This window comes from Pogona vitticeps, chromosome 9 (genome assembly GCF_051106095.1).
Source record: "Pogona vitticeps strain Pit_001003342236 chromosome 9, PviZW2.1, whole genome shotgun sequence".
In the NCBI taxonomy this organism is placed as follows: Eukaryota; Metazoa; Chordata; class Lepidosauria; order Squamata; family Agamidae; genus Pogona; species Pogona vitticeps.
The window spans coordinates 9,660,615-9,682,296 of NC_135791.1; the positions used below are offsets into that span (position 1 = coordinate 9,660,615).

Below are 21,682 nucleotides of genomic sequence, written 5' to 3' on the forward strand. Positions count from 1 at the left end.
CCTGGCTAGTGGATTCTGATAGTTGTCGAAGAGAGAGAGAGAGAGAGAGAGAGAGAGAGAGAGAGAGAGAGAAGGCCTTAGCCAGCGGGCAGGGCTGTGTATGATGGGAGATTTCAAAGGAAGTGCCTTCTTCTGGGTGGGGGATTTTACTCTTTGATACCTGAGCTATTAGCTAAGAGATGTTGAGATGACCTGTTCTCCCAGCATAGCCTTCCTCCTGTGTTCTGTGAACCTAGGTTTTGTGACCTGATCCATTCCTTCATGGCAGAAATGGGCGAGGAAACGGACAGCTGTACCTCCCCCAAGGTGTTAGAGGTGAGTTGGAGATGAGGGTGATGCTCTGGTGGAAGAATGGACATTGACTCCTTGTTTTTTCAGGACCTAGTGAAGAATAGATTTGGGGGATGCAGCATTAAAGAGGAACACCCCTATCAGCAGATGGCATAAAACAAGGGCGCTGTACAACTTCGCATAGGTTTTTGCATGCAATTTTTTTCTAGTAGATTCTTGTCTATATTATTTTATTTCCTAACATATGCATTTTATAATCGGTTTTCTATCAGGAACTGCAAATATTAACTTGGTTCTAATCCCACATACTAGTGCAACAAGTGCAAATTAGATTTCATTTCTTTGAAATGCAGACCAAATGAAATTATCGTCATTCAGACGGGCAACTGAATCTCACTGGTTGTCTTTAGGGCAACTGAGGGCAGGAGACAAGTCTTGTTTATGGTGCACAAAGGAGGTGGTGTGATACCCATAAAACAGTATTTTCACTACTGTACAATTTTTGCTCATGACTCCTTCAGGATTTGCTGTGTGAGGAGCCTTTGGACCTTCCGATGTGGCCCTGCTTCAGCTCCCATCAACCCTAGAAAGCACAGGAAGGATGTTGGGAGCACATTCCTTATCCTAGGCCCAAATGTAGGGCTGGCCCTGTTGCTAAAGATTATCGTGAAAGGCTGTTGCCCTTCCCTAACTCTGTGTTTTCCTTTGGCTTGCACAGTATGACTATGAATATACAGAAACAGGCGACAGAGTGATTCTGGGCAAAGGCACGTATGGGGTGGTCTATGCTGGCCGGGACCTGAGCAACCAGGTGCGCATTGCCATTAAGGAGATCCCGGAGCGGGACAGCAGGTAGGAACTGTGAGCAGCAGGGAAGGGAGTGGCTGGAACTCTCTGTGGGCGGTTGGGGGTTTCCTTCATGTGTGACGAAATAATGCTGTGGGACATATTTGCAGAAAAAGGCATAATCTCTAAGGAAGCAAATGGATTTTTCTAGAGTAAAATGGAGGCTGGGGTTCCTCTACCATTAATAGAGTGGTCTTACAGACCAGATGGGCGGGGTACAAATCAAATCAAATCAAATCAATCAATCAATCAATCAATCAATCAATCAATCAATCAATAATAGTTGCATGGAGGAAGAAATTTCAGCAAGGTAATCCCCTAAATTCTCTCCTCCACCCCCACCTTGCCAAACAATCATTCTCAAAAGGATCTCTGAGGTAGGATTGCCCGGGATATTTGGCTGCTTTGTCACCTGAGGCCAAGCAGGGAAAGGTTCCTCCCTGAAATTATTTCAATTTCTGAGGTAGGAAGTCCCAGATGTGTCCCTCTGTCAACTGGCAATAGAATACAATCATGATAAGTTAAACAACCAACAAATTTGCTGCTTTTTCATGGCAGCTGTAAACAGTTGAAAGGGGGGGCTGCTTTGCTCTGCCTAACATTAGGCCAGGCCCAGCTTTAAGAGTTCTCATCCACTCATTGTGTCATAAAGAGGATTCCCCAAAAGACTGGAAACTGAGGTAACAATTGCTCTGACTGTTTCTCAGATATTCGCAGCCTCTGCACGAAGAGATTGCTCTCCATAAGCGTCTGCAACACAAGAATATAGTCCGCTATCTGGGTTCTGTTAGTCAAGATGGCTTTCTCAAGATCTTTATGGAGGAGGTACCTGGTGGTAAGTAGGTGAATAGTGTGTTCCTAACGTTTGGTTAGCGACGTGGTGGCGCAGAGGCCTGTGCTGCAGGATCAGAAGACCAGCAGTCATAAGATCAAATCCACACAACGGAGTGAGCTCCCGTCGCTTTGTCCCAGCTCCTCGCCAACCTAGCAGTTTGAAAGCATGCAAATGCGAGTAGATAAATAGGTACCACCTCAGTGGGAAGGTAAAATGGTGCCCCCTAGTCACGCTGGCCATGTGGCAACGGAAACTGTCTTCAGACAAGCACTGGCTCTACGGCTTGAAAACGGGATGAGCACCGCCCTCTAGATTCAGACACAATTTGACTAAATATGTCAAGGGGAACCTTTACCTTTAAGGTTTGGTTAGATCCTGATTAGACTTCTTTACCTGTTTACCAGACTGAAATAATCTGGATCTCCAGTTGTTCTTTTTTTGTGGAGAAATCAGAAGAACTTTTGGCCATTCATTCCTCAGTTACCTTTAAGTTAGATTACTGCAATGAACTCTACAAGGGTCTGCTTTTGAAGACTGTTGTAAACCTTGTTATATGTCACTGGTTCTTAACCTTGGGTTACTCAGGAGTTTTGGACTGCAACTCCCAGAAGCCTTCACCACCAACTGCGCTGGCTGAGGTTTCTGGGAGTTGCAGTTCAAAAACATCTGAGTAACAAAGGTTAAGAACCACTGTTATATGTCATCAAGTCGCCTCTGGCTGAAGGCAACCCTATGAATGAGCCACCTCCAAAATGTCTTGTCCTCAACAGCCCTGCCCAACCTTGGGCCTCCAGATGTTCTTGGACTACAGCTCCCACAAGCCCTCACCATCACCTCTACTGGCCAGGATTTCTGGGAGTTGAAGTCCAAGAACATCTGGAGGCCCAAGGTTGGGGACCACTGCTTTATAGGATTGTAAGGAGAAACTGGGAGGAGGAGGAGAACCATGTTTTCCACAATTACCTCCTAGATGGAAAGGTGGGATATAAATGTAATTAAAAGAAATGAACATCTTCAAGGCAGACAATGACCTGGGGCTCTAATTCAGCTGACTGGCTACCATACCTGAAAAGGCCTTCTGTAATTACACATTCTCTTCCTGGCCCCCAATATAGGGAGCCTCTCCTCTCTTCTGCGATCCATGTGGGGTCCCCTGAAGGACAACGAGCCAACGATTGTCTACTACACAAAGCAGATCCTCGAGGGACTGCGTTACCTGCACGACAACCAGATTGTCCATAGGGATATCAAGGTGAGAGCTATTCCAAGCTGGACTGCATGCCGTCATGAGCTGTGTGCTGGAACTGGCCTGGAGGAGGCTGGGAGGTGGGGTAGAGGAAAGCCCCCCCCCCCAAAAAAGGCAAATCTACTTCTTGAGAACAGAAAGGGACCCTGACCCCACAGTTCGCCCAATAGATCTGGAAGATGATTTTATTTTAGATTCATTAGTATTAAAAAATCAATGTGAAAGTAAATGCTAGGTGCTATAATAAGATGACAAATAAAAACATTAAAGTAAATGTTTTGAGATGGGGAGGTTTCAGTTTCAGTTTATTATTATTACAGTCCATGACCAGCAAAAGATATTGTGCATAATATAGATTGAATTTCTAAGACAGTCACAACACTAATACAAGGGGGGGGGAGATAAGGGAAAGTTATAGCTTAAAATCATTACCCATTAAATCTTTATGTACTTTGCATGCAGATGCCAGAAATTTTGCACAAGTAAGTGTAGTTTGAGGATTAAGGCCTAAAAGTAATTTGTGTAAGATCTTTGGAATGGGGGATGTTGTAGGTTGATTGGAACTTTCTGGTCCTGCTCTTTTGTTATTGTTTTTCCTGATGGGAGTGTGGGGAGTGGGCTGACCAGCTTCTCATTGCTTTCTGAGACTCTAAAGCAATACACTTGGCTTTTGTGGGTTGACAGGGAGATAATGTCTTGATCAACACGTACAGCGGTGTGTTAAAAATTTCTGACTTTGGCACTTCCAAGAGGTTGGCAGGAATCAGCCCCAAAGCAGAGACGTTCACAGGTAAGAGGCTGGGAAAATGTCTTTATGTATCTGGAGGGGGGAGGGGTTTTCCTGTTCCTGAAGATAAGTAAGTCGTGTTCTCCGGTCCAGGGCTTTTGTGGGTTTAGCAGGATAGTTTTAAAGAACTATCTGCATAATGTCTACATAAAATGTACATAATATCTATGTAAGGTGTGCATAAAGTGGTATGTGTTCAAAATACAGGTTATCCAGCACACAGTAGCCAGTGCGATGTTGTGAATAGCATGACAGACCAGTATTCAGAAGACTAGGGTTGGAGTCCCCACTTGGCCGCAGAAACTCAACTGGGGGTAGGGGTGGCACTATAAAACCTCTCTTCAATATCTCACTTTCTTTGAAAACTCTATCAAAGTCACTGTAAATCAGCACACCCTGATGCTGCATTAAAAACAACGAACAACAACACGACCGTTAGCAATAACATCAGAAGAAAGAGGAAGAAGGATAATGATGAGCTTGCAGTTACCAAAACAACTAATCCAAACATCATTAATTACCAAGCAACAAAGAACTCTGAACATGAAACTAAATTGGAAGAGCAAAGAGAGAGAGAGAGAAATCTTGTGGTTTTCCTCATCAAATGGAAGAGTTTGCCTCTTGAGGGTCACAATTAACGAGCCACAGAGTGGTAGAGTAGATTCCTTGCACACAGAAAACCTTTAGTTCAATCCTTGGTGTCTCCAGTTAACATCTTGGGGAGCAGGTGATGGAAGAGAGCTTTAGCTGGTTCTTTCAAGAGCCACCACAAACCACATTGGCTACTGTATTGAGCTAGAGCAGTGGTATCCCAACCTTGGGCCCCCAGATGTTCTTGAACTACAACTCCCAGAAATCCTGGCCAGCATAGCTAATGGTGAAGGTTTCTGGGGGTGGGTGGGGTTAGCCCAAGAATGTCTTGGTGAATTTATCAAAGATATCAAAACCATCCTCTTGTTTCTCCATGGTCATGTCTGGATTTATTTCTGACACTTCTTACCTCTCAAGGTTACCATTAAAAGGAGTGAGGTAGTCAGCTGTACAGCCACAAAAATTAAATGGGATTATCCGTTGTCAATTGCTAGAAAATAAAAATACGTTGGGATGGCTTTGATCAGACTTTTATTAATGTTGACTTCTTTGTCTGACAGGGCTGGGTGAAGCCATTTTAACAACCTAAGGCAAAAGATAAGATGATGCTTTCTTCTGTTCCGCATGTGGAAGCTTGCTGGAGAGGACAGGCGGTCAGGTCTTGCTTCAGCAGTGGGACAGGGGTCCTCCCCCCACATGCAAGGGCAGTAGTAGGACAGGCCGTGTACTATATATACAGGTCTGCTCTCCTTGTCAGGCATGGCCACGTGGCTCAAAACAAAAATGTCTGGGACGCTGCTGTTGCAGCCCAACAGCAGCTGCTCTCTGAAGCAGTTGCCTCACTTTGCCCCACGGCAGGTCCAGTCCTGTTACCTGAAGTTGGATTCTGCTTTAAAAACAACAACAACAACAACAAAAACACACAGTTCTTTATGAGAGTGCAGCCTACCAAGGGAAGAACAGTTCATGGTGAGGTTACTGGTACTTAAGAGGGCAATACAACATGTCAAGTTGGAACCAACTTATAGTGACCTTAATAGAGCTTTCATGCCTATTATTTAAGAGATATTTAAGAAGTGGCTTTACCAGTTGAACACTCCCAGTGAGTGTCTATGGCTGAGCGGGGATTCAAACCTAGCTTCCTGAATCCTAGTCTGTCACTTTATGCACTGCACCACACTGGGTATCTCAAGACACAGAAGACTAAATCCAGTTTTTAATTCCAACTGGAGTAGACTAATTGACTTAGTGAGACTTACATAGGTGTTGACATATCAAGGCCAGGATGTACAATTGGATTTAGACCAGTATAATAGCCTAAAAATAATTAGACTGTTATTGAATGTCCAGAGTTCAAATCTCAGTGAGCCTCCTAGGAGAAGGGCCATCCAAAATTGTGTGCTGCATATGTGGCTTACGCAGTTACATGCCCTGCAGCATATGTGACCTCGGACAAGATGTATAGTCTAGAGCACCACCAGAAAGAGGGACTGGTGAAAGACATCTAAATACTTAATGCCAAGAATTGTCTGGAAGGGTTGCCATGCATTGAGGGTACAGTAATGTACTGCCAGGGAATAAAGGGGAAAATGCAGTTTTAGGGGGAGATTTAACTTCCCCACGCTGGCCAGTAATATTGCATGGCTCTCCAAACCCATTTCAGCCTCTCCCTTCTTTCCTTCCCCAGGCACCCTGCAGTACATGGCTCCAGAGGTCATTGATCAGGGTCCACGTGGGTACGGCAAGCCAGCTGACATCTGGTCCTTGGGCTGCACCATCATTGAGATGGCTACAGGCAAGCCCCCTTTCTTTGAGTTGGGCAGCCCTCAAGCTGCCATGTTCAAGGTGAGGTTGGGGAGAGTGCCCATTTATCTTTATGTTGCTTGCATCTTTGGAGATGGCCGTTACGCCACCAGCAAAATCCAGCTGACACCTCTGTGTTGCCAGTCATGTGTATCTTAGTCTTGAAATGTTCTTGTGAGTTGACAAAGAGCTTGGGAAAGTTATTGGGGGTGGGTGGGCTTCAGTCCCAGAGGCTGTGTTGGCTGAGAGAATTCATATAGTGGAAATAGGAGTCATAGTCAAGTGGTTAGAACAGAACTGGAGATGAGGGAGAACAAGCTTCAAATCTCCACTCGTCAGGCTAGCTCAGCTAATACCTGAATCCTACAAAATTTTGTAGACTTCCCAAGAATAAAATGAGAAGCCTATGTTTGTCACAGCTGGCATTTATCCCAGTAAAGGGTTAATTCCAGAATGAAACCAAATGACCACAGAAAATCAAATCAGAATTTGTCTGACTATTAAAGTATACCATATTTTTCCATGTATAAGACTATACTTTTGTCTAAAATCTTTAGACTAAACATTGAGGGTCATCTTATACACGGAAGTAAGCTGAGGACAGAACAAAAACAAGTGGAGGGGAAAGCAGGGATCAAAGTGATCCTGCAGTGCTTTGATCCCTTTCCCCCTACACTTGCTAAACCCCACTTAGATTTCTTAATTTTGGATTAGAAAAGTGGGGGATGTCTTATACATGGGTGTGTCTTATACACGGAAAAATGTGATGTTTGTTTCATTGTTGCAATAATTCTAGGCAACATCAGTTTGCCTATCTCTACAAGCTTTATTTATCCACATTGCTTCTGTGTTCCTTATCAATGGTTCCCAACCTTGGCTAACCAAGGTGTTCTTGGACTGCAACTCCCAGAAACCTTGGCCAGCACAATCCGAAACACCTGGGTTACCTCAGGTTGGGAACCACCGTTTCATATGCATAAAATTCTTCAAGACTGAAATCCAAAAAGTTTACAGCTTTGAAGAAAACATTAGGCATGAGCACTTAAAAATACATTCTTGAAACTTATAAAAGTTACAGGTGTGATGTCCATCCAAATAGTCTTGCAACTGTGAGAAGGTGCAGCCATTCAAATACAAAACTTAATTTGTAGACATAATGTAAAAATAAATTTGTAGCCTAAAAGAGATGAATATATATCAAAGACTGGAAATACATCTCTTAAAATATTAAAGTTCTTAGGAGTAGGAATATATAATGTAAAAATCATTATTGTGAGAGTTCATGATTGTCCCCTTTGTCCATCCCCCAATGAGGCCATGACTTAAGTCGTTCTCTTGCTTCAGACTTTTAGCTTTTATGAATGAAGACCCAGCGGCGGTCTTTATAACACTTTCTGACATCAGCTCTCCTTCCCTTCCTAATGGGGAGAGGAAGGGGTTCAATGAATGTTCCCCTAACTTCCCCCCATTTGTGCTATCATCCACAATCTTTCACTCTTGTTCTTGTGTGAACTCTGCTGCCAACAGCTCTTACAGCAGTGAGTTTGGCCTTTTTCTCCACCGCTCATCTTCTCCCTATATCTCATAACCTTCTCCCAGTCTCGTGTGCTCTCCCCTTGTTTCTTCCTGGTCAAAAGGGTTAGGGTTGGGGGGGGGGGTTTCATTGAGTCCCTTGTAGTTTCTCCCCTCTACCTGGCTGAACTTGTTATTGCTCTCCCCTCTGCCCCTCTTCCTCTCTCTCTCTCTCCCCCCAATATGAGAGTTTCTTAGAGGGGGTGAGTGTTGTTTTCCTTTCTGCTTCTTCCTGGGATACTTTCAATTTTTTCCCATCCCCATGTCCTGGGGTTTTGTAATAAAATCCACCCTTCCAGAAGCAGTTCTTCTGACTTCTTTTTTACTCACCGACTCTCTCACTTCTTCTGCCCCTGCTTTTCTGTTTCCCTTTTATACATTTTGTTTTCTTCTCCTTCCCCCTCCTTGCCCTTCCTTTCCTTTCCGACCTTTACCACCCACCCACTCAGGCTCTCTATTCCTTCGTCTGTTCTCCCCTTTGTCCATCCTCCTGGTTTTGAGAAATGCACTTTCTGTTGGGGGCTGATCCATTATTCCCTGCCTCCAATGTAATGCCACCAACACAATCCAGCAAGAGGAATATGACTTAGGAAGGCCTGTTAATGCCCCAGCATGGAAGAGAAGCAGCAACATTTCTACTGTTGATCTACCAATTGTGCCTTTTCCTTTTCTTTTTTAGGTGGGCATGTTCAAGATCCACCCAGAGGTGCCCGGTTCCATGTCAGACGAAGCCAAGGCCTTTATTCTGAGCTGTTTTGAGGCTGATCCAGATAAGCGGGCAACGGCTGCTTCCTTGCTTCAGGAGCCCTTTTTGAGGATGCCAAACAGGAGGAGATCTAGGAGCCCTGTAGTGCCAGGTGAGACGGAGAGCCAAACAATCCTCCCAGCTAGGCTGGGTTTCCTGATTGTTTCTAAGGCGACTCTTCTCTTTTTTCGCTATTAGCCTTGCAGTCATCTCTGTTCTCTGTGCAGATGAAGGGATAATGCCAAGCAAACCTGAAAGGTCAACTTCAGCAGATGCTGTTGGTTTGTCCAGGAGCTATTCCTCATCCTTACACCCTATGAGGACACAGACGGAGAATGCCTTTCTATCTCGGAGCTCCAGTGAGGCATCTTATAGAACCAACTACCTAAGGTGAGATTTGAGGCAGGATGGAAGGAGGGAAGGAAGGAAGGGGAGCCTTCCAGGTTCACAGCATGCCTTATGCTGAATGGGAAATAGGAAGCAGCCCAATAATTTATAGGAACATTGGTCCTTCTAGCTCAGTATTGTTCATGCTGACTGAGCTGTCCAGGCGTTCAGGCAGGATTCTTATTGGCAATCCTTGGAGATGACATAGACAGGCTAAACACAGGCCATTCTGCATGCAAAGCATGTTCTGTATTCCTATGCTATGGAGTTCAGGCTCCATATAGGTTGAATAACAGAGCTAATCTCTGGTTAAACTCTGGTTAACAATAGAGTCCTGTGGCACCTTGAAGAAAAATAAGTATGAGTTTTCATGGTCTTCTTCAGTTCTGGACTACTACCCTGTTCCCCTGAAAATAAGACCTAACCTGAAAATAAGCCCTAGCATGATTTTTAGGATGCTCGTAATATAAGCCCTACCCCAAAAATAAGCCCCAGTTAAGTGAAACCTCCACCATTATGCAGCAACCAGAAGATGACATAGCTGCATTTGAATAAATGTAGATTGTTGTACATGAAAAAAATAAAGCATCTCCTGAAAATAAGCCCTAATGTGTTGTTTGGAGCAAAAAATTAATATACGACCCTGCCTTATTTTTGGGGAAACATGGTTCAGGTACATATAGCTTGCTTATGGCGTTGGGTGGGATGTGGACCATAAGGTCTTAATAAGTTCAGATGTAGAAGGTTCTGACAGTGACAATATTTGAGCATTCAAGAATCCACGGATGATAATGCAACCGTCTTTACAACAGGTTTTTTATATATATTTAGGATATTCATATATTAAAACCTATACAAATATCCTAAATAAAAATAGTTCCTCTGCGTCTGTAGTTGAGCATTTAAGGCAGACCTGCAGCCAGTTGTCTGTTCAGCCAAGGAAAAAGGGGGAAACTGCAGGATATGCTGTCCTTGAGAGAACACGGCTGTCTGAGTTCACGGTGCAAAGCGGTACAAACTGTGGTCAATTTTTAGACTATGCTAGTTTACACACTTCCAGCTATGGTTTATGACCCTGGCCTTTTTTAATGGACTCAGGCTTGCCTTGTGCAGTCAAGCAGTTTGAAACATCTGGATTCTGGTGGGAAATTTGTTTGGAAGCTTGCCATGGTGTGCTGATGGCCCCTGCTTCTCTGACAAGGCACAGTGGCTCGGCTTCCCTCCTGGACCTCAGCTGTCATGTCCTTCTTCTGCTTCTGTGGTTAAGAAGGGGCATTTCCCACGTAGCAGACACTGTCCAGTGGCCTGCCAAGACGAAGCCCATTTGTTCCCAAAAGAGCCTCTTTCGTGAGGCGCATTTTTACCCCTCCCCCCCCCCAGATGCGTATGCTGTGCAAAAGACTGGAGGAGGGTGGATATCCCAATAAAAACACTGGCCAGAAAGAATTGAAAATAGTCCAGAGGGGCCAGATGAATATCGTTTCTGGTTCTGCTCTGGTTTTTCCTCCATAATGACATTGTCAGTCTTTAGGAAGTTCAGGAAGAATTTGATCACCACCTAGTGCCATTCTCATGTCACTACCACAGCCAATATCAGGTCCATTACTGAGACAATGCTTAGGTCCTTGATGCTCTTTTAAAAAGCAGAATTAAGTATCTGGCTGCAGAGCCATGAGATTAAGGGTTCAATGCCCCACTGTGCCTCCTGGGGGAAGAGCCAGCCTGTGTGGTCTTGGGCAAGCTGCACAGTCTCTGGATGCCCCCAGAAGAAGGGAAGGGTAAAACACTTCTGAGTAGTCTCTGCATAGAAAACCCTCAAAAGGGTTTCCCTAAGTCAGAATTTATTTGATGGCACATTATTATTATTGGTGGTGGTGGTGGTGGTGGTGGTGGTGTCAGTGTCAGTGTTGTTGCTGCTGCTATTGCTGTTGTTGTTAACAACAAATGTGCCACCTTCTACTCTTTCCACATGAGCCATCAAACCTCATTTTGCAAGTGGCAATACATAGTCTGTGTCTCCTTATCGTTGAATCATAGAATAATGGAGTTGGAAGGGGCCTATAAGGCCATCAAGTTGAATTCCCTGCTCAATGCAGGAATCCAGATCAAAGCAAATCTGACAGATGGTTGTACAATTTTCCCTTAAATGCCTCCAGCACTGGAACACTCACTATCTTTTAAGATTATTGGCTCCATTGTTGTACTGCTCTAACAGTTGCAAAGTTTTTTTTTCTGATAGCTGAAATCTGGCTTCCTATAACTTGAGTCTATTATTATGGGTCCTGCACTCAGAGATGATTGAGAACAGATCCTGCCTCTCCTCTGTATGACTATCTTTCATGTATTTGAAGAATGCTATCCTGTGTACCCGTAGTCTTCTTTTCTGGAAGCTAAACATGCCCAGTTCTTTCAGTCTTTCCTCAAAGGGCTCAGTTTCCAATCTCTGATTATTTTATTGCCCTGCTCTGAACTTGCTCCAGTTTGCTGGCATCCTTCTTAAACTGTGGTGTCCAGAACTGGAAGTATTAGGCCTAACCAATACCAACTAGAGGGGGACTAGTACTTCACAGGATTTGGAGTGTATACGTCTGTTAATGCAGCATAAAATCCTTTTTTTTTTGCAGACATATCACATTGTTAGCTCAAATTCAGCTTGTGATCTACAATTCTAAGATCCTTGTCACTTGTAGTACTACTCTGCCAAGTATCCCCCATCTTGTAACTGTGCACTTGGTGTCCCCCCCCCCAGCAAGTGTAGAACTTCGCACTTAATCCTGAGTCTATCTTGAGTCTATCAAGATGTTTTTGAATTTTATTTCTGTCTTTCAAGATATTAGCTATTCCACCCAATTTTGTGTCATCTGCAAATCTGGTAAGCATTCCTTGAACTCCATAATCAAAACCATTAATTAAAAATGTTGAGGAGCACCAGGCCTAGGACTGAGCCTTGTGGTACCCCACTTGTTACCTCCTCTTATTTTGAGAAGGAGCCATTGATAAGTACTTTCTGAGTACGATTGTGTAACCAACTGTGTGTCCACCTGGCACTTATGCTATCCACCCAATACTTTGTTGGCTCACTATCATGGAGCACTTTTTCTAGTATTTGCTGAAGTCAAGATATACTACATCTACAGCATTCCCGCCATCTACCAGGGAGGTTACCCTGTCAAAAAATGAGGTAAGGTTAGCCTGCAGGATTTGTTCTTGACAAATCCATATTGGCTTCTACTTATTACTGCAATGTTTTCAGCGTACTTGCAGGGTGATCGCTTTATAATCTGCACCAGAATTTTTCCTGATATTGATGTCAGGCTGACCGATCTGTAGTTCTTTTGTTTCTCCTTTTCACCTTTTTGAAGAAAGGGATTATGTTAGCCCTACTCCAGTCATCTGGCACTTCACCCATCCCTCATAATTTCAAGAAAATAATACACAGTGGTTCCAAGAGTTCTTCAGCCGGGTCCTTCAATACTCTTGAGGCAGTTTATCAGGCCCAGGAGATGTAAACTTGTTTAAAGTAATAAAGCATTCCTTGACTATTTGTTTATCAATCTGAAGCTGCAATCTTGATCCCCTCCACTTGTACTTCACATTTTCTTGGAGTGGCAAAAGGCCAGCCTAAAGTAGGAATTGAGCACTTCTGCCTTTTCTTTCTCATCTGCTCCCATTTTTTCATCTCCATTGAGTAGTTGGGCTGTTGTTTCTTTCCTGTGACATTTGCTACACGCCTACTTGAATATTATTATTTTTTTGGTTGCTTCTCTTTTCTTGCTGACTTCAGTTCCATCTTAGCTTTTGCCTTCATAATGTCATCCCTGCAGTTCTGTACTCTTCCTTTATGGCCTGGCGTTCTTTCCTATATGTGTCTTTTTTGTTTTCAGTTCCTCTCTGAGCTTTTTGTGAAGTCACTTGGTCTTTTTAGCTGTTTTCTATCTTTTTTTTTTCTGTTGGAATTGTTTGTAGTTGTGCCTTTAGAATTTCCTTTTAAAGACACTCCTACCCATCTTGAACTCCTTTTCCTGTTAGGATCTCCTGTCATGGGATCTTACCTTGCGTTGTTCTGCGTTTACTAAAATTGACTTTCCCAAAATCCAGCCTGTACAGGTGGCTGCAGTCTATTTTTTTTCCTTTTGAAACCAAGAACTCAAGTAGAACATGGGAACGTTCTGCCAGAGTTCCCCCTACAGCCACTTCTTCCACTAAGTCATATCTGCCAGTTAGAATCAAGTCACGAACCCTCTAGTTTCTTCCTCCACTTTTTGTAAGAAAAAATTATCCACTATACAAGCCAGGAATTTCTTGGAAGGTCCATATTTAGTAGAATTTGTCTCCCAACAGATATCAGGATAATTGAAATATCCCATTACTATTAGATTGTGTCCCTTTGAAATTCTTACAATTTGTTTTTCAAAGTTTTCATTAGCATCTTCTTGATCAGGCATATATAATTGTTCAATATGGCCACTGAATGGCTCAAACACAGCCCTTCCCAACCACAGGTCAGTTTGAAAGACTAGTTTGAAGACATGTGCTTTTTAAAAGCAACTAGAATATCAGTCCTTAGAGGCAGAAAACCTGAATGCCATCACACTGGTTAATTTGTAGGATGGACCCAATTTCCACAAACTGTGTGCCAAGCCATGCCCTGCAAAAAGCAGCCGTTACTGTTCGGAAAGGGCTGTGAGGATGAAGAAGCACGTTGCTTGTCTCTTTGCCCAGAACTTCCCCGTCAGTGCAGGGTGTAAGGATTGAACAATATATGCCAAAACTGTAGCTGGGCTATGCATTTCAAGGCAATGGACTGGCAGTGGGTTGCTACTCTCCTTTTTCCCTAGTTGGCTTTAAAAGTAGAAATGATGCCCACTAGTTTGATCTACGTCCAACACAGAGAGCTTTTTGAACCCAGGAGCCTAATTTTAAAGAGAGAGGGGGCTTTTGAAGGTACCTCTGTAGGGTACATGGTGGGGCCCTGGGCCCTAGAAGGCAAAGCCACATTCTAGATCGGTCTCCTTAGGAGTAAGCTCTAGTAAAAGAGATTTATGAGGAGGCTTCAAGTGAGAACTCAGTTCGGTGAGACAAGTGTTAAGGCTTTAAAGAGTCCTTTTGCTCCAATCACTGATTAAAAATAACAGAAGAAGCTTCTGGACTGGATGGGGAACCTCAGGTCCACCCGCTGGGGATCCCTCATGCTTCCTCTTAACACATGCACTACGTGCCTTTTAGCGCAGGGTTGAGGTGGCTGCTATTTACAGTTGGCCACTGCGAAGAAAAGATTTCCCACCTGCCACTGCTTACTCTTGGATTAAAATCTCCCCCACCCCCATGTGTCTACACAGAGTTTCTGAAGAACTGGCCAACGTGGACCTCAACCTGTCTTCTTCTTCTCACGAGGAGAGCGGCTGCTTGTTCTTGTTGAAGAAGGACAGTGAGCGGAGGGTCACCTTGTCCAAGGTCCTGACCGAGGAGTTGCCCAGCATCGCCGCCGCCATCCACAAGGCCCAAAAGGAGGTGAGCAGCACGAGGACTTAAGAAGGGGTGGAAGGTTGTCACATGGAGGAGACCTCCTTGTGGACTCTGCTCTCTCTTTTCCTAATCCCACGTGGGGCCATCGGATGGGCGTGGAACAAAATCCCTTCTCCTTGGGAGGTCTTACAGCCTCTCACAAGAGGCATAGGTCCACAAGGGTTTTGGCATAGGTTGCTTAAAGAAGTAGTCCCCAACCTTGTTGCCTCCGTGGACTAGTTTAGGGGGGGGGCATCCGTGTGTGTGTGTTGGAGGGGCAATCATGCATCTGCGCGTGCAAGGAGGCAGGAGATTTGTCTCCGCGGCCTGGTCCTGGCAAGGCCACAGACCGGGACCGGTCCATGGACCGGGGGTTGGGAACCCCTGCCTTACAGCATGGTAGGAGGGCCCACCCTGTACCCTTTGACAGATGCTGAGGATGTGTTTCTGTCTCTGCGTGGACTTTTCTCAAGTGGTCCTCTCCTCTGTGCAATTGACCCTGTTACCAAGATGGATTCAGTGATTTACTAACCCATTTCTGTACATGGAATTGGTGACGGGGGGGTGCACAGTATCTTGCCCTTTGCTACAGACAGTAAATTACATTAGATTGGCCCTGCATTGTTGTTGTTGTTGTTGTTGTTGTTATGTACTCTCAAATTGGAACTGACTTACGTTGACCCTAACCGGGCTTTCAAGACAAATGAGATATTTAAGGAGCGGCTTTACCCCTTCCATTCCCCCCCATGAGTTTCTAGGGCTGATGGGGATTCAAACCCAGGAACTCCTCCTCTGTCCACTACACCGCACTAGGTATCCACGTTTGGTTAGTTAGTTATTCATTAATGCCCACTATATGCAAATGTTATTCTCCTTTCCTTAGGATGTATGTGTGGGATTTTAAAGCAATGGCAGCTAACAGTTACCATGTGAATACAGGACCAGCCTAAAACACCGGAGTTTATTTCAGTGGCCAGCCTTGCATTTCCCCAGAATGACCCAGATAAGAGTATTGTTCTCAGGCACTCTGGAAGGTGACTCTGGACAACTCTCACGGGGGACAGTCTTCCCTCCCCTCCCTCATTCTTTCATGTACTTGAATGATATGACCTCTGAAACTTTTATACAGTGGTGCCTTGCATAGCGAGGTTAATCCGTTCCGGATTAACCTTCGCTATAGCGAAACATCGCTGAACGGGACAGGGAAAGCCATTGGAACGCATTAAACATCGTTTAATGCGTTCCAAAAGGCTCCTTTACTCACCATTCAGCGAGGTTTCCTATGGCCGGCATCCATTTTCACGCCCTCGTTAAGCAAGGGGAGGACGCGAAAACGCTGCGCGCGGCCATTTTGGGGCTTCCGGCGGCCATTTTGTCCGCCAAACAGCTGATCGTCGGAGCTTTGTTTTGCGAAGATCGGTAAGCGAAACGCTTACCGATCTTCGCAAAGCGAATTTCTCCCTATCTAAAGCTCGTTGAGCGATCGCATTAGCGATCAAAAAAAACGGATCGCTATGCGATTTCGTCGTTATACGGTGCGCTCGTTAAGCGAGGCACCACTGTATTAACTAAAGAGGGAGCATTGGGTCCCTTCAGTCCAAGTCCTTCCTAGCGTCTCCATTAAAGTGTTGAGGGAAGATCTTGGGCTTTCTTGAGGGTTCATCGTCTACACCCCTTCTTTGTCACCAGCTCAGTCTTGCTAGGTGGGATGTATTACTTTCAGTTTCCCCTTCTTTGCTTAGGAACTCTTTACTTAAAAAAAAAATTAGCCTCCAGGATTCCCCCCTGGAGCAGTTGAACACCATGGTCTCCAGCGCTACGTCCACACACACACCCAGCTACTTTGCACCCCTTCTGTGTGATCCCAGCTGGCTCCTCTCCTGGGAGGCACCGTGGGATTCAAACTCTTGGCCTCTGGCTCCCCAACCAGGCACTCCAAACCACTGAGCTATATCGGCTAATTATTTTTAAACAACAAGAAAGAAATAGAACTGGTTATATTTCTAGTTCCATTGTGTTGTTTAAAGTGGAGGTGGTTATATTTCTAGTTCCTTTTTCATTGTTCAGAAATCATTAAAATACTTAACTTTTTAGTTCCAATTTGAGCCAACAAAAAAATACCTGGGGCAGGGGTGGGGGTGGAGGAGATGGCACTGGTAAACTCCCTCCTTAAACATCTCGCACATCTGGGGAACCTCAAATTGCCTTAAGTCAGACATGGATGACGAAACCAAAGGGAAACGTGAGACCTCCCTCTCGCTGCCCTGTAAGGTAAAGGTAAAAGTTCCCCTTGACAATTTTTGTCCAGTCGTGTTCGACTGTAGGGGGCGGTGCTCATCCCCGTTTCCAAGCCATAGAGCCAGCGTTTTGTCCGAAGACAATCTTCCGTGGTCACATGGCCAGTGCGACTTAGACACGGAACGCTGTTACCTTCCCACCGAGGTGGTCCCTATTTATCTACTCGCATTTGCATGCTTTCAAACCGCTACGTTGGCGGGAGCTGGGACAAAGCAACGGGAGCTCACTCCGTCGCGTGGATTCGATCTTACGACTGCTTGGTCTTCTGACCTTGCAGCACAGGCTTCTGTGGTTTAGCCCGCAGCGCCACCACGTCCTTAAACCCCCTCCTTAAATATCTCGCACATCTGGGGAACCTCAAGTTGCCTTAAGTCAGACATGGATGACGAAACCAAAGGGAAACGTGAGGCCTCCCTCTCGCTGCCCTGTAGGGAGAGGGGACTTGTGAGGCTCCAGCCCCATTCCGGAGGGACAAAGGGAAGGTCAACCGAGTCCGTAAAGAAGGGCTCTCTGAGCTTTCGGCTGGGTTGAAGGCGTCCTGTCAAGCCTTTCCTCTGCTTTGTTGTATTCATGGCGGCCTCTTCCCTCCAGGCCTGGCCCGCATCGTCCTCCCAGGCCCTGCTGTCGCTGGAGCACATCTCCCAGCTGGTGTCCTGCCTCAAGAGCTACATCCGCTCGCCCAGCCGGAAGCAGCTGGCCCAGGACCTGCTCCAGCTCCAGGCCAGCTTGCAGGCGGATGGCCTCGGCCTCAGCCAGACCCAGGTCCCGCTCTTCACCTTCCAAGACATGGTGAGTATCCTTCGGGAGGCATCTCGGGCACCCTGGATTTTAAAATAGCCTTTAAAGAGTTCAGAAACCTTGAGAAGGTTCTGGCAAAAGGCGGCACAGGCACCCCCTCCCATTTGGCAGAGGGAGGCGGCCAGCCTGGGTAGCAAAGGGCTACAACAAGGCCAGGGGCTTTGCAATGTTAGCTCGATGGGCAAAGCGAATGAATTGCCCTCCTCAGGACTCTGCGCCATCGAAAGTGTCAAAATGAGATTAAATACGTAGCCAGTCCAGTCAGCTTCTTTATCAGGAATTTAAGTTGTCCTTTACCTCAGGCTGCAGAAAGTGCCTGGGGCCGTTCTGAGAACAATATGGGTACACCAGAGTATGGTGTGTGTAGCAAGAGAGTGTGTGTGTGTTGTGAGGAACTCACTCTTTTAGGACTGGCTTTACATGATTCAAGTCTTAGCTTTTTGTGGTAAAGATGTTTTAAGCCTCTGTTTTATGCATGTGGAAATATAAAGGGAAACAGCCAGTCTAATTTGTTTCTGTATGCTGAAATGGGAGAGGAATTAGAATCTTTTTTTAAAAAATCTGTTTCAGTCCTTCTGCCCCATCTTAAAAGGTTTAGCTTCATCCATACATCTTCTTTCCTATCTATAGTCTCTGTTTCTTGGATTTGTGGAAATATAAGACAAAACAAACCAGTCTACTTAGCTTCTGTAAGTGGAAAATACATGGGGCGGATGGATCTTGTGCAGCAAAATTACCTTGGGGTTGCTCTGGGCGTCACACAGTGGCACTGCCTCGTGTATGGGTATGTGGGGAAAAAGGTAGTAAGCACCCATCATTGCAGGACCATTCCAGTCCTCCAGACTGACCTTGAATATTTAGCTTCGTATCCTTTCCTATCTGTCTATGCCTTTGTAACTCACTCAGTCCCTTGCAGAAATATAAAGAAAAATAGCTGGTCCCGTTGGTTTCTGAATGGGGAAGTACAGGAGCGGTCAAGATGAGCTCCTCCTTCTGCCCCGTATTTGGATCATCTTTCCTTTCTGTCTGTCTGTCTTTTCATCTGCATGCCCACCCATCTGCTTTTTTTCCTGGGTAGAAATATTTTTTAAAAGCCTCTAGATCAGTGGCAGCAAACCTGTTTGGGCTCGCATGCCCAAACTGAAACAAAACAAAACAAAACAAAAAAAACAACAGGCAGTGTGCCATGGTGGTGGAACCGGAACCAGATCTGCTGCCAGCGGCAGCTGCACCAGATCGGCCACCAATGCCAGCTGCTCCAGATCCGCCTGTCGAAGCGCCAGCACCTCAGCTGCAGCCACCTTCTCCGGTTTGGCTGCACAGGTGGGGCAGGGGGAGTAGCGATCCAGCGACTTACAGCTCACCTGCCCACAGAAAGGGCTCTGCGTGCCAGCTGTGGCATGCATGCCGTAGCTTCGCCATCGCTGCTCTAGCTTGTAGAGTAGCTTATGGAAGAAGATAGATAAGGATCTGATGGTGGATCTTTCTAAGTAATTTGATATAACTTGATAAGGATTTGTGACTCCTACTTGAAGTCAATGGCGGCGGCGAAATACTCTCCCTCTGCTGAGATAATACTACTGAAATGAAGGATGGGAGTCACCGGTGGTACCTTTTTTGCATGGAAGGTCTGAACCTGTAATTTTCCACACCAACAGGTAAAGCAAGCTCTCCGGAAGCTCCAGATCAAGCCCCACTGGGTGTTTGCAATGGATAACCTCATGGGGCAGGCGGTCCAGGCAGCATTTACCATTCTCTTGACAGGTAGGCTGAACGAATGAGGAGTGTTCTTGAACCCTGAACCCCCTCTCTTTTTAAAAAAAGAATCAACCCTATTCTGCATCCTGGGTTTTCAGTGTCTGTGATGACTAACTCGCTATTTTACCTTCCCACTGACGTGGTACCTATTTGCGTGACAACGGAATCTGTCTTCGGACAAGCGCTGGCTCTACGGCTTGAAAACAGGATGAGCACTGCCCCCTAAATTTGGACACGACTGGACTGAAAATGTCAAGGGGGGGGGATGACTAACTCAGAGGCTGTTGTGAGGATAATGTGGGAGGAAGAGAGCCTAGAGGCACACCACCTGGAGTTTACTGTGGAAAAATTGAGATATACATTTACTAAAGAAATAAATCTAGGCGACTTCATATACATTTCCATGCCTACCACACTTCCCATTCCATATACAAAACTGAAATGAAAGTTGACCCTTATTTCCACTCTGCAAGAGGGTGCAGGTCACGTATGCGCTGCCCGGCCCTTAGGTACCTTGCCAATATTTCATGTCCGCACCCCTAATGTCTGTCACTTGAGGCAGCTACTACCTCCCTTCGTGTAATGGCCATGCTTGCCCAAGTGGTCTCGACACTGAACGTTGTCATGGAACCAATATGAGTCTGCTTCAGTAAATAAACACAGGAAATGGTTTTCTAGGGTCTTGAGCAGAGAATTTCCTAGCTGTCCGTCTCCTTAGACGAAGGGTCTTCTGTGTTGTAAAATTCATATTTTAATTCTGAGCTGTGAATTCTCATTTGTGGCTATATCAAGTAAATGTTTTTCGACTTTTTATTTTGCCTTCCTTGGTACTTCCAGAATTTAACTTGAAGCCACAGCTTTTACAAGGGACGGGTTGCCTTGAACCCCTGAGCCAAGCAGAGGAGGAAGCCGATGGCCTTTCGATCCAGGAGACGTCGCCTTCGAAAAGTCAAGACTGCATTCTCAGGGATGGCGCAGAGACCTCAAGTTCTGGAGTAGGCACTGCCACCAGCAGCTGGCTAGACTCCCAGCATCCATTGAAGGAGCGTTTGCCTCTCATGTCCCAGATTGATCATTTACAGGTAGAAACGAGAAGGTAAGCTCTTCCCAACTTCATTTGATGACGGTGTTGAGTGACAGTGACAGTGCTGTAGTATAATCAGGACTTACTGCATCGGAGCGGCAGGAGAGTTTGTTTAGCATTCGTCAGGCTTCTTGCAGGGATGGGGACCTGAGTCGCAGGACACACTGTCAAATCGGACTTAAGTCGCACTGGTAATTTGGACTTGGATTCAACTCAGGTTGGGTTGTTGTTGTTTTTCAGACTCAACTCGTGACTCAGAACCCAACCACACCTCCCTTTTTTCTGGGGAGAAAAACTTGTTTCTGATAGGGACTTCAGAACCAAAAACTTGCCAGCATCTCTGATTAGAAGTGCAAGAGAAAACTACTGTGATGCCTCGTAAGACGAATGCCTCGCGCAACGAAAAACTTGCAAGACGAAAGCATTGTGCGATTTTTTTTATTTTTGGTGACTCACAAGATGAATTTTTCTATGGCCATGCTTCGCAAGATGAATAGGAACGCATTAATTACATTCCAATGCATTCCTATGGGAAACCGTGCTTTGCAAGACGAAAATTTCACAATACAAAATGACTCGTGAAACAAATTATTTTCGTCTTGCAAGGCATCACTGTAGTCAATTATACTAAGACTTTCCCTCCCCTCCAACTGTTTGGCCAGTTACTCCCAACCAATCCAATGCTACTTTGGAGTGATGGAAGTAACAGTTCAATAATTATGGACACATCCATTTGAGGCAGATTGGATTAAGATGTTGAAGACTGATTAAAAGGTGGCACGTGGACACAAGGGAGGGAGAGCCATTCAGTGGTTGTTACCAAACTGGGGCAGTCCTTCCAGAGTGAGGCCCGGCGGGCTCCTTCCCTGCTGTTCTTCCATTGGCAGATAAAGACCTTTCTGTTTAGGGAGTCTCCCAAGGAATGGCTGGTTGCCAAGGAAAGGGTTCTCAAGTTTTCCACCTTTTCTGGGAGACCGAAGAGTCCACAACAGGAATAATACAAGAACCCTAAATCAGAGTACTTCAGTGGCACATGATTCTCAACCCGGGGAAAGGAATAACTGGACAAAGAAGGGAAATCTGAGGGAACCTGGAGGGAGATTAAGAACTAATCAAATTGCACTAGATAGAGCTCA

General features: G+C 45.4%; 1 protein-coding gene across 3 annotated transcripts in view; it reads left to right on the forward strand.

The window, feature by feature from the left end:
* MAP3K6 (mitogen-activated protein kinase kinase kinase 6) overlaps window positions 1–21,682 on the forward strand; it is a 72,978-nt gene that overhangs the window by 35,911 nt on the left and 15,385 nt on the right. For all 3 annotated transcript variants that reach the window (XM_072980199.2, XM_078379993.1, XM_072980200.2), the window contains 12 exons: window positions 237–315; window positions 1,010–1,143; window positions 1,845–1,972; window positions 3,088–3,224; window positions 3,903–4,008; window positions 6,284–6,441; window positions 8,651–8,828; window positions 8,944–9,106; window positions 14,443–14,614; window positions 17,498–17,695; window positions 19,363–19,468; window positions 20,300–20,558. In XM_072980199.2, the coding sequence (XP_072836300.2) occupies window positions 237–315; window positions 1,010–1,143; window positions 1,845–1,972; window positions 3,088–3,224; window positions 3,903–4,008; window positions 6,284–6,441; window positions 8,651–8,828; window positions 8,944–9,106; window positions 14,443–14,614; window positions 17,498–17,695; window positions 19,363–19,468; window positions 20,300–20,558 (1,818 nt within the window). The remainder of the gene's footprint in view (window positions 1–236; window positions 316–1,009; window positions 1,144–1,844; window positions 1,973–3,087; window positions 3,225–3,902; window positions 4,009–6,283; window positions 6,442–8,650; window positions 8,829–8,943; window positions 9,107–14,442; window positions 14,615–17,497; window positions 17,696–19,362; window positions 19,469–20,299; window positions 20,559–21,682) is intronic.